The 12,314-nt window shown below is 34.9% G+C and overlaps 1 protein-coding gene across 8 annotated transcripts in view; it reads right to left on the bottom strand.

Annotated features, from left to right (window-relative positions):
- Nucleotides 1-12,314, bottom strand: part of PPP3CB (protein phosphatase 3 catalytic subunit beta) — a 47,384-nt gene that overhangs the window by 12,245 nt on the left and 22,825 nt on the right. For 4 of the 8 annotated variants that reach the window (XR_009277918.1, XR_009277917.1, XM_058842092.1 and 1 more), the window contains exons 9-13: nt 10,933-11,058; nt 8,881-8,958; nt 7,343-7,369; nt 4,334-4,418; nt 3,389-3,486 (exon numbers count right to left, since the gene is read on the bottom strand). Coding sequence is in view for 6 of the 8 variants with exons in the window: in XM_058842092.1 (XP_058698075.1) it covers nt 3,389-3,486; nt 4,334-4,418; nt 7,343-7,369; nt 8,881-8,958; nt 10,933-11,058 (414 nt within the window). In the remaining 2 variants the exon portion in view is untranslated. The remainder of the gene's footprint in view (nt 1-3,388; nt 3,487-4,333; nt 4,419-7,342; nt 7,370-8,880; nt 8,959-10,932; nt 11,059-12,314) is intronic. The other 4 variants (XM_058842093.1, XM_058842096.1, XM_058842094.1 and 1 more) reach the window with 2 other exon arrangements.

Here is a 12,314-nt window from a genome sequence, read left to right as displayed (position 1 = left end):
AAGCAAGAGGTTTCAATGGCATTTCCATTCTTAATTTCACCTCTCTCCTCTCGACCTAATGGATCGATGTGATAGAAAATCCTTGTCAATTTTCAACATAAATACAAAAAACTACCTTAACTTCTTTCTGACTAATAGCAGGGGCAGTAGTTCAACTGATGCCCATGGAAGTAGCTAAAATTTTTAATTTAGACTTGTGTTTAGTATGTTACTGAATAAAGCTCTAGGTGTTTGGTCAGTTTTTAGCATGTTATTTAGATGTTGGCTCAATTTGGAAGCTAATTTTCTTGAGTTCAATTCACAAAATATGTCATTAGGAAATGTTATTTTACATAACAGTTCTTAATATGATTTTTATTATTTTAGCTACTATAAGGCAAGCAACAAAAATAATAAAAACCAAATTTACCTTAAAAAAAATTTAGAAATATAAAACGACCGTGATTTCCCAAGGTCTTTTTTTATCCTAACAACATTAAAGCAATCCGAAAGTAAGCTATGATTCATTTTTAAAAAATATATCCAGATATTCATGAAAAAGAAAAAAAACCCATACAATGACATCTCCCATAGGATGTAGGCTTGCATTTTTCTCCAGAATTATGCTTTTGAACTGAGTTTAAGCCTGAGTTTAAGTGTCTTTGTTTAAGCCCTTCACTGTGGTCTGCATTTGCCATTCCCCCCGTGCTGCAGTGAGGATCTGGCCCAGTGCTGCCCGGGGATGGCAAAGCCACTGGGCACCACTGCTCCAAGAAGGAGGAGGAGGAGGAGGAGGAGGAGAAGAGCCAGCAGCTCACAAACACAGCAGCTGGACTCAACAAAATCCGGACAGCACAGTGGCATTTGCTAAGATCCGGTATGGAAAATGTTAATGACATTAAGAGCTATAATAGGTACATATGCAAAAATTGCATATGTGTGTATATCTATTTGCCCTGATAAAATAATTTCAGCCCACCTCTCTAGAGAAATGTAGATATACACTCCAATTTCTTATAACTTTCAAAGCTGCTTATAGATTTGGCAGCAACCAGTGTGCCATTGAAAAATGAGCATTTTTAAGACTAAAACCTAGGGCATACTGGTCAATTCTGTGTATTTTTAAGCCAACAAAACAACAGAATAAAAAATTTACTTCAATTAATATTACATCCTTTTATTTTTGCAAGCTAGTTTAAATTATTGATAATATACTGATCAACATAGTACAAAATACTTCAAAGAATAATTAAATATTTGTAGTAAGAATCCTACTATACTACCAGTGACCGTACTGTTGTCAAGAATGTAAATTCTCTGATACTACAATGGTTTAGAAAATGGTCAGTTAGTGAAGTTTTATTTTATTTTTGCTTTACTTCTACCTTTGCAATTGAGCATTATAATTTGAAAACTACTCTTTTAAGACTGAAACAGTAACATGCTTATTAGTAAAAAGAAGTTACTTCCGTTTAAGAACTAACAATTGGCATGATTTTTCTGAACAGTCAACATAACTAAAACAAATGAGGTATATTAATGCAGTGCATCAGGGAATATTGCCATCAAACATTTTAGTCAAGAAAAAACCCACACCCACAAAAAAACAGAATGGATTTTGCATATTTTCCAAATGTCCCACATTTTCAGTAATGGTAGAAAGTCATATGCTTTATGTGAAAAAGATTTTCTAGTCAGTTTGATCCTCTCTGGTATTTGTAATGCAACATGGATAAAAATTTGTTAAATGAGTGAGAGGAATGCAGACTCATTTTTTAAGCATAATAAAATTTCTCATTAAACAATGAAAGTTAAAGGTAAAACATATGCTTTTGGAATAGTTGAATGGATTAGGAAACATACACCATTTCTTGTTATAGACATTCACAAAACAATCACATACATACACTGGACATATAAACTTACTTGCAGACATTATATGTCCACTGAAAAATGATTTAAAATGTGACATTTGTGTTTCAAAGCTATTAAAAACAAGCTTTGATAGTTTAATAGAAAATGTAGTGAAAGGCTTTCAAAAAACTACATAGAAAATACAAGGAATTCAAATAAACAGACCAAATAATGAAATGAGAAAAGCAGCTACTCTTGGAAAATAGATTGTGTAAAAAGTGGTATTCACATATCACAATCTTTCAATAGTTATAAAATTCAGTGTTCCCATGCTAAAGTTTTATACTTCCTAGTAAAGCCTGAAGGTGGCCAATATGTTAAGAGTGCTGCTGATATGAAGTCCAGTTTCCGACTGGTGTTTTTCAGTTATTCACCACTGTGAACAGAAAACGTGGACTTCATTCTTTTAATACACTTGGTACAAGCTCATAGCATCCTCCCTAATCCTACTTAATCATAATGGGCCTTGTGAAAAATATGATCCAATGATTCAACAAACTAAAAAAAAGAATAAAAACCTTTTACAAAATATTCAATGAGCCAGATTACAGGTATATTGTATAGAGTTCTTTTTATTTTCATGCAAAAAAATATATATGCACACTTAATAACACCCCTTTATTTTGATTTATTTACAAGTTTTAAATTCAATCCCTTTATTCTCAACTGATTTTATAACAAATGATGGAATATTTTTCAAGTACAGTATTGTTCAGAATGCACAGACAATGTGCAGCAGCAAATGCAGCAAACCTCAAAAACAAGGTGCTACAACATTGCTTCTACATCAAGAGACAGACAAGTGTCTGGGATAGTGGTTTAATTTTAACACTTATACAGACATACATCTATACCTAGAGAGAGACAGACAGATCTAAGAAAGCAGCTACATCTGCAGAGGAAGGAAACAGCATGTTACAAGGACAATTCAGGGAGGTCAATTATACATAGAACATTTGACAAACAACATAGAGAACAAACTTTGGCATTAATTACCAGGGTACAAAACGTAGCACATTCCAATCTGTCAATGGAGTGTAATATAGAACTATGCAGTCTGTAGCTGTTTGTTAATATTAATATCAACAAGTATTTGGCATTGTCAATGAAAATACTAACACGGCTATAAGGAAACCATTTTAATGGAGAGCACACAGGTAATGATGCAAAATTACACTGCCATTTTTGTATCTGTAATGATTAAATGCCTCAATACAAGATCTATAAGGTCACGCCACCTGAAAAACTGTAAAGGAAGCTCAGAGTCTGAAAAACAGCCTGACACTGCTGAACTAATTGGCTTTTAGTTTTATACCCTGGTTAAGTATCCATTTCACATTGCCTGATTAACACGTAACACTATGCTTGTATCAGCCGCTAAGACAAGAACTGAAAAGCATAAGAAATTCCCTGCATGCATTATGTGTGGTGTTAGCAAAAGAGTGAGAAGTGCCCCAGTCCATCTGAGGCACAGCAAGTTGCATAACATCATTACCACTTTGCAGGGTCTGTCGTCCTCCAGCCAACACTCCACTAGGTAACATTCCAGTGGGAGTCAAACCCTTGAGTGTCAGCACACTTTCACTCTCCTCCCTGTGTGAAAAAAAACAGTAACAAAACCTTAAATATCTGTGCATGAAAACTTGCACTGAAGTAAAATAATAGATGGGGAAAAAGAGAGCCTAGTTTTGCTGTGTTTTAGGCATGTCAAGACTGAATGTAAATTCAAATTCCAACAATTTAAAAGGCGAAAATAATTCTGTTCCATGCCTGTCTTTCCTCTACCTAGGAGTTATAATTCTGAGCAGTTATTCACACGCAGGTTTATTAGCTTTGAAATGAGCACTGAATGCCTCATGAGGTACTGAAAATATCTCACTACCATAAAACAAACTCTAATTTTGAATGTTTCTACTTTGGGAAATAACAACTTTAAAAAATCATCCCTATTTGAGCAATGATGTTCTGTGGAAAAACAGATATATTGGGTAAATAGGATGACGACACCTCTACATTTAAAGAGGATGGGGTATTTTTTAAATAGCTGAACAGAAACAAATCAAAACTGGAAACAAAACCCCTCTACTCCTCAAGCTCCTGGTACATCAGAAATTTTCAGAATCAGTCCTGACGTCCTCCATTACACACTTGATTTCAGTCTATCTGGCATTGCCTTTCCAACACTCTTAGTCAACAGCTGGACAAACAGCACATAAACTAAAGATTGTGTTCTTTAATTTCTTGAAACATGCTGCAAAAATAACTTGAAAATATTCTTTAACCAAAAATTCCAACATCAACAGGGTGCACCAATATGCCAAACAAGATTCTGATGCACCATGATCTCCCTGAAAAATATTTGGCATTCATTACGCTGAAATAGAGATGTTTACCTTGCATATGTAACAGGGATCTAGGAATGCAGAAATCATGCAAGTACCTGAGAACAGAGAAGACTCTAGCCATCTTGCCAATTGCACGAATTTTGTTTCTGATTATTTCTTTCCGTGCGGCAGCTGTACCTACTTTCAATAGAAATAGAAAAGAGTCTCAAGCTCATGAGTATTTAGAAGGTCATTTTTTAAAGTGTATCAAATTTAACACAACTGTTTAAGTTCAGTACTCTTCACAGGAGGTCAGTACCCAAACAATTAAGGGCACAGTGTTATCAAATTAGATCTTCAGAATGCCTGTAAAACCACCATCACCTGTGTCCACAAAACACACACAAAAAAGTTTAGACTGATCAATGATTTCTGAACCTAGTAAACATCTGAACTATGACTACTACAGTGTAGCAACTATCATAACTCATTTGCCTAAATTTTACACTTGTACTGACATGTATATCAAGATGTAGGCAAGCAACCCAATACAGAAGCCAAAGAGATACTAAAGCCACAAAAAATAAAGATTTTCTAATTATTACACAGCTATTCAAGAGAAAACAGTGGTGTCTTTGTTTTTATGTCAGCTACACAAAACACAACTCCATGAGAAATCCCCAGAAAATAAACAAGCAAAAAATTGCAGTGGTACCTTTCTTGCCACTTAACTCTGTTCCACGTCATCTTAGGTTTGCATCATTTGCAGAAATTAAAAATACCAAAGATCTGGAGTAAATACTGCACACTCCACAGGGTAGAGTGATACCACTTGTGACAGACAAAAGTGAAGACAAAACTCTGAAAAGAGGCTTGTGATTGGGAAGGAGAGCCAGCTTTGCCTGCCTTGACATGAAAACTGAAGCACCTTTCTCCAACACTAAGTGTTGCTGGTTTGTTCCAATGTATAAAAGTGATCCTTCCCTTCATCTTATTTTCCCTTTGCCAACCCCTCAATTTCATTAAAACAGTAGAGGCAGATGAGGAGGTACCAAAACCAAAATCCTTACTTCTCCTCAGCCATTGGGAAAGGAGGGCAATAATCACACCAAGGTAACTCAGTCATACTGTGAATTGAACCACAGGGAACCAAGAGTGAACACGCTCAGACAGGTCTGTTAGGTATTCCAGAACTTCCATGTACGGTGTTGCTCAGTCGTGGGAGAAAAGTAAATGATAAGAAGTTGCCAACTAAACTGCAAGAATGTAGAAGAGAGGACCACAGAAGCGGGCAGAAGAGCCACGTGTTCAAAACTCGCGTACTTGCATTCAAAAAAGGAGCTGTGAAAGAAGCTGTTTTCCATCCCTGCTCATAGCATGGGGCTTCCCCCTGAGGGTTCAGACACAACAGCCACAGCTGCAAGGACACAAGGCCTTCTGTGGCACGAGAGTGGGGAGACTTTCCACCCTGAACATCAAATCAAATAAAACACAGAAGATAAAGCACGTAGGGGCAAACAACAACACCAACACCACACAAGACAGAAAAGGTGTAATGACAAATTGAAAACACAGGCAAGAGACAACCTTCGTAAGAACACAATGGCAGAATCTTGGGGTATGACAAATACCTGCCAGTTCACATAAATGAAATGAAAAAGCCAGGGACTGCTGAGTAAAGTTTTTTTTAGACAAAGTTACAATTTTAACAGACAGCAAACGAAAAAAGTGACAAAACAGGTGGCAAAAGTGACAAAACAAGAAAAACTTGGAGTAGGATAGTATGAAACATTCAATTTTTACTGAAAACAATTTCCTTGAAATCTTAACTTTTAATTTTTAAAGTTCTAGAAATTTTTGCTTTCCCCTTTTGAACACTACTGAGTAGCCACTTGACAATCTGGAATGAGGAGGAGAGTCTTTTAGAGTTTGAAATGATCAGGGCTAAGAAGGAAATAAAGTATTTCTCTAAGTTCCTCAATTTTCCTTCTAGCCACACCAGTTTGCAGGCTTCACTGATGCCAAGCTGTAATGTGCCAACTGGAAAAACTTCAGGCAGTGCTAAGCCCTGTGCTTTAAAATGAGAAAAGTTGCTTTGGGGTGTTTGGAATGTTTGAGGGGATTTTGTTTGCTTGTTGGGATTTTTCTTTTTAAAGATGATTTCTCATTGTCCTGGCCCTCCAGAAGCAACACAGCCAAGGCAAAAAAGCCGAATTCATGACTCCAGGCTGCAGCACTGCACTAATGGGGCCACTGAATCCTGGTTACTTAAGAGAATGACATGTGCTTGCAGAAGAATGTCTTGATTACACCCTAAATTATACGAGATATAACAAAGAACTTTCCCAATTCCGTATTTCCCATTCCCAATGCCTGCACAAGAAACAAATTCTGAAACGCTGACATATTATGCCCCAAACATAACTTCTGGAAACATATCTATAATCTAATGCATTAGTAATAATCTAATGCATAAGTATTAGAAATATTCTCTGGAACCAACAAACTTATACAGAGAGAAAAATCATTATTAGGCAAGTAGTAGCCAGAAGAATCTCTCTGTACAGAACTATCTACCCTGTGATTTCTGAAAAACAAGTGATGGACCATGAATTTAAGTTAGTAAGTAGGCTTTTTTTTATGATTTACATCTGGCCATCTTCAAAATAGCACAGAATCAAAAAGTACTTTTATGACATCTCAGTTAAGAAGACAAAATGTACTACACAAACCAGATTTTAGAACATTTTATAAACACATTCCATGCACCACCTTAAAAAACAGCCCATGAGGAAAGTATTAAAGAGCAAGACAGACAACTGAAAGCTCCCTACACATGCAGGACCAAAGATAAAATTTGAGAAGTAGGTAAAAGAATGAAGTTCTACAAAAAAAGGAATGAAGAAAGGAGGAAAAAAATTCATGCACAGAAAGACAGATGTCTTGAAGTATGACTTCTGATAACAAAATACACAAGTCTTTATAAAATTCCTATTAAAATGGTTAATAATCATAAAATACTACATAATAACTCTCAATAGAAAGGTATTTTCTCATTAATACTTTATACTGTCAGGTTCTGTGAAGTCATATTTCAAAACATTCCTACTCTGTCTGGTCTGTACCTTTTTTATTGCCATATATGAGTCGCTCTTCAGATGGAGAGTCCAGAAAAAAAGGAAGTGAACGATGGAGAAAAAGGTGAGTGAGACAAAAAAAAAAATAAAATATATATTTAACTTGGCAGTGGTAATAAAGAAGGAATGGAGAAGAAATGTGAAAAAAATAAAATGGAAAATTGCAACACTTGAAAATGCATACATCAAACAAGAAGTGGAACTGTTGAGAATATTTAAAATTCGACAAATAACAAGTGAAAGCTTGAAAGTCAACAGTTAAAAAAAAAAAATCCAACCACATAGAAAGATAAAGCATAGACAGTACCTAGGTGGCATAAGAGATACATTAAGCAAAGAAATTTTTAAAGGAGACAGAAGAATAAAATAATTCAAATTAGGAAACTACAGACAGGGCATATGCAATCAACTGACAACTGCAACTACTCTGGAAAACATAAATCCTAACACCTCAGAATACCAGCTAACCCTGCTTGGTGCAAGTGCTTTATGTTCAGTGTAGTAGAGTTAATTGAATAAAACCCAGGAATTGACTGTTGGCAGGATCACTTTGGAGACCTCTTCCACGTTTTCACATTTCTGGCAATCATCTAAATAGCAGCAAAGTTGAAGTGGCTCAGAGCCAGTGCACTCCAATGGAAAACACACAGCTGCTTAGCACAACACAATTTGAACACAGTAGTTATCAAATGCTAAGAAAGAGGTTGTGTCTAATGTCTTTATAAATGATCCTTTCATGTTCCTTAAAGGCTGCTGAAAGTTTTTGTCCTCCTCTCCTATCAACAACAATTCACCAGACCAGTTGTTATTGGATGAAATGAAGCAAGTCTGAGAAACGTTTAGGTGTGACATTAAGCACTTCTGTAAAAAGCCCAACAAAACAAAGTGTGATATGCTAGGTCTTCACCTCAAATGTTGCTTCCTAATCATCATGCTACAAACCTCTCTTAGCAATCTACTGTATCACAGTTTAAGAGACAAGATGTTATAATTCATTACATGAACACACGTAATACAATGTACCTATACAAGTCCTTTAAACTCAAACGCAGACTTAAACTTGCATTTCAGGCTTTATAGTGTTTTGCCATAAAAAATATTGTATCTAATGTTCGCCTGCATCAACTGCTATTGAAGGGCAATAATTAAGAAATTTAGTGTACTATAACACATTTACTCTAAACAGTAGCAAAATAAATTAGTATGTTTCAAATTTTAAGTACCAATATATTTGGAGAATTTCCCACTCAAAGTTTGTTTTATATTGAAATCAGATATGAGTACTTGCAAAAAGCTTGTTGTAAATAAAAATCACATATGAGGATTTGCAAAGGTTACTATTATGGCTTCTTCATCACAAACACAAACGCAATTCCCTTTTCTGCCCCACCAAAACATTGTTTTCTACAGAAAAATCTGAAGGCAGTTTTGTTCAAATGCCAGGCAATATGACACCAATCTAAGTTAACTGTTGTTTACAAGTTATTACCATTAGGAAAATTTACATATCTTAAAGTAAACCCTACCGTCAAATTGATCTTCTCCCTCTGTCATCAGCTCATCATCAGAGCAAATGCTCAAAACATTCACCAACATTTCTGTTACTGTATAGGAAAAAAAATAAACCTTAATTCATTCTGTGTAGAATTTAAAATATTTCCATGCTCACAAGATATAGCTAGTCACAAGCAACTCTATTGAATGAACTTCTCACACCACAGCCATTGCTCAGTAACCTCATTTCAAAATAACTGTTTCTTGATGTGAGATGCCACAGAATTTAAAAAGCTCAGAAAAACAAGCGGCTATAAGTTATACAACTAAACACTAAACAAACAACATGAAGAATACTCCTCTCTTACAAGGAACTCTTTTAGGTAAGAAGACTTTTCTTGTAAATTAGTAATTTTACGTTAAAAGTCAAGTATTTGAACTAGTTTTTATGCAAACTGTACTTAAATGTGAAAGATTTTGACTGCTCAAATTCAGGCTTGAATTGAAAAAGCTATTCTACTTCTGACACCTGCAGGCATGTAGCAGAAGTACTCAAGCAGAAAAGTATTAGAACATAAATATGGGAGTTTGTTTTTTCAAACTCCCCTTAAAGATATCAACATAGTGGATAAAAGCCTTTTGAGACAAGCTTGTTTATTATTTTTCGCCAGGAATATTCTTGTTCTGCCACTCAATCTTTCAGACATATAGCAGATTCTTTCTTAAAATATTCAAACCTTCCTCTACTTAAGAGTATTCAGAAACCTACACAAAAGACAATTGGTTAAAAACCCTGTAAACTGCTGCCTACATTTATTAATGACTAATTCATACAACCCCTATGTTATCTGCTATGGTTATATCCTTCATTCTTGGGGAAAAAGTTACTCTCTATTGTAAAAGAAAAACTCAACCAAATTATTATGATTTTGATCTGATAAATGCAGATCAGACAATATTGACACTAAATCCTTCACCAAAAGTGGAAGCATGCATTTGTCCAAAGGCAAGGCTACCTACAAGGGCCATGACTCTAGCAGTCTGAAGCACTGAGCAGGGCAATGAAACATTCAAACACTGTTAAATAAGCTGCTGGATGTCATTACCAGTAACACAACAAAAGCAAAATACACAGTATCAACCCTTTGTTGTTGAAAACATTATCTACTGCCTCATCAGGCAAGATAGATATATAAACAAAATCTTTCAAATGTCAAGTCCCTCCATTTAAACATAAAAAAAATTGTTGAGTGGGTTAACCACAGTAAGAAGTGTCCAAACTATTTGCATTAAACTGCTTACTAAAGACAACATAAAAACCTAGGATTCTAGATTTGCTTATGTCCTTAAAAATATAACTGCAAGAAACCTAAAATTTATTTAAATTTATTTAAATTTATTTTATTTTAATTAAATTTAAACTAAATTAGAACGAAATTTTCAAAGCAATGTAAAGAGCTCTCTAGATCCCTTTTTATGAAAAGAGCAGTTTCTGCCATGGAAGGATTTTAAACAGACCCAAATAGCCTCTAACCTCGTTGCTTGTCAACTGAGGACTACTTGGGGCCCCAGTGTCCTAGATTCAGAGTTATCATCTCTAGAGGGAAAAGAAAAAAAAAAAAAAAAAAAGGAGGATCTGTGCTAAATTATCTTTTTTACAGGAAAAATTATGACTGAAAAACTTATCTTTAGTGAAGGTCAATCTGTTATATCCATATAGGAAAGTTAACATTTTACACGAAAATCTCAATATAAATTTACACCTAAACTACACAGGATTAATAATGTATACAACATAGCATTTTGTAGAATATGAACAATTTAAATATTAATTTCAAATGCAGTTCAAAGATACTACTGAACAATGCAGATGTACACCCTCAATGGAAATGATAATTACTGTTAACATCTTAGCTATATTAGATGCAGTTCTAACTGCCTTGATTTAAACAAGAAAACAACACAAAAAGAATGCAATCATGCAATCCACCTTTCATTGGTAAATATATTTTAAAAAACAAAAGTCTTCCCAATATCAGTCTGGGAGGAATAAGGATATTAGTTGATGCATAATATCTACTAACCTTTTTCTCCAACAAATGGCAAAGACCATGTGAAAACATCCATAAAATTTGGTAGCCAGTAAGGATGAGGAGAACAATTGAACTGACGAATATTCATCACATTGTTTTCATATTTTAATACAGCAGCTAAAATGAAATTCAGACATTTCAAAAAGAATGTTTAAAACTTGTGAGTACCTCAAATGTAAAGTCAAAGGCATGGCTTAGGTCCATTTATACTGTAGACTACATAATCCCAGAGGTATTCCAGTCTCTTTCTTTTAAAGTATTTACAGACAGGTAACTAATGGAGCACTTTTGGATTTTTACTGTGTATGTTTCACTTTAAGGTACTGGGTACATGTCAATATAGGTCTGTATTATCCTATTTTAGGTCTACAATCAATAAAGACTTTTACAGGTCCTGAAAAGATACAATTTCAGTAACTTTAACAAAGCTAATTCAGAACAGAAGTATATTCAGAATATGCAAACTCAGGTTTTATTCTTTCTGAGTGTCTTCCCTGCTATAAGCCTGGAGTAAAACCATAGACATCTAGAAGATGAAGGAAAAGAGAAAACATAAAGAAAAAAGCCAGAAAAACAGAAGCATTCTAAAGCTAAACAAGCAGTTGACTACATTTTTCTATACTTACACTTTCATCAGACTGGGAATAGCTCATGTGAAAAAGGGTTCTATGAATACAGTATCCATAGAGATAGTGAAAAAACTTTAAAAGCCAGTTGAAGATATTTTTACTTCCCCCTTACTTCGCAATCAGTGGAAGTAACAACAGCTCATCTTTTCCTGTGTACAGTTATTCACCCTACAGAAGTGGTATGGGCTGGGGGTGGTTCTTTATAAGTGGGTGGAAGAAAATGCATTTAATAGAAAAAAGGTGTTGGTTTCAAAGGAACACTATTTGAAAATTTGGAGATCATTCATTCATCACATATTTGAAATGCCTTCCTTTAACATCATACTTGAATTTCAGCAGGCTTTATCTCTAATTTCTTTTAATTTAATTCTCATCTGTGAATAATACTAATTCACAGCTAAGGTCTTCTCTGTAATTCTGACTTGTAAATCCTTCTCCACACTATTAAACATACTTCTCCTCATACTACCTCAGCAGAGGATGGAAAAAAAATGGATTTCTTGTTTTATACCCCCTTCTTAATATTTCCAATGGTGATCAGTATTTTGATCAATACTTGCTCTTTCTTGATTTCCCATATGTGGCCATTATGGGCACTATAATCACAATTAGGACACTCAGATGCCACAATACACAATGCAAACCACCTTCCTTGCCCACTAAAGACAATCAGAGGAGCAAAAACTCATAGCACAGGGAAACCTTGCATGACTGGACAGTATCAGTAGATTTAATCACAAGTAC

Source organism: Poecile atricapillus, chromosome 6, assembly GCF_030490865.1.
Source record: "Poecile atricapillus isolate bPoeAtr1 chromosome 6, bPoeAtr1.hap1, whole genome shotgun sequence".
Taxonomy (NCBI): domain Eukaryota; kingdom Metazoa; phylum Chordata; class Aves; order Passeriformes; family Paridae; genus Poecile; species Poecile atricapillus.
The sequence above is the reverse complement of the archived record's forward strand: the minus strand, read 5'-3'. Positions and strand labels throughout refer to the sequence as shown.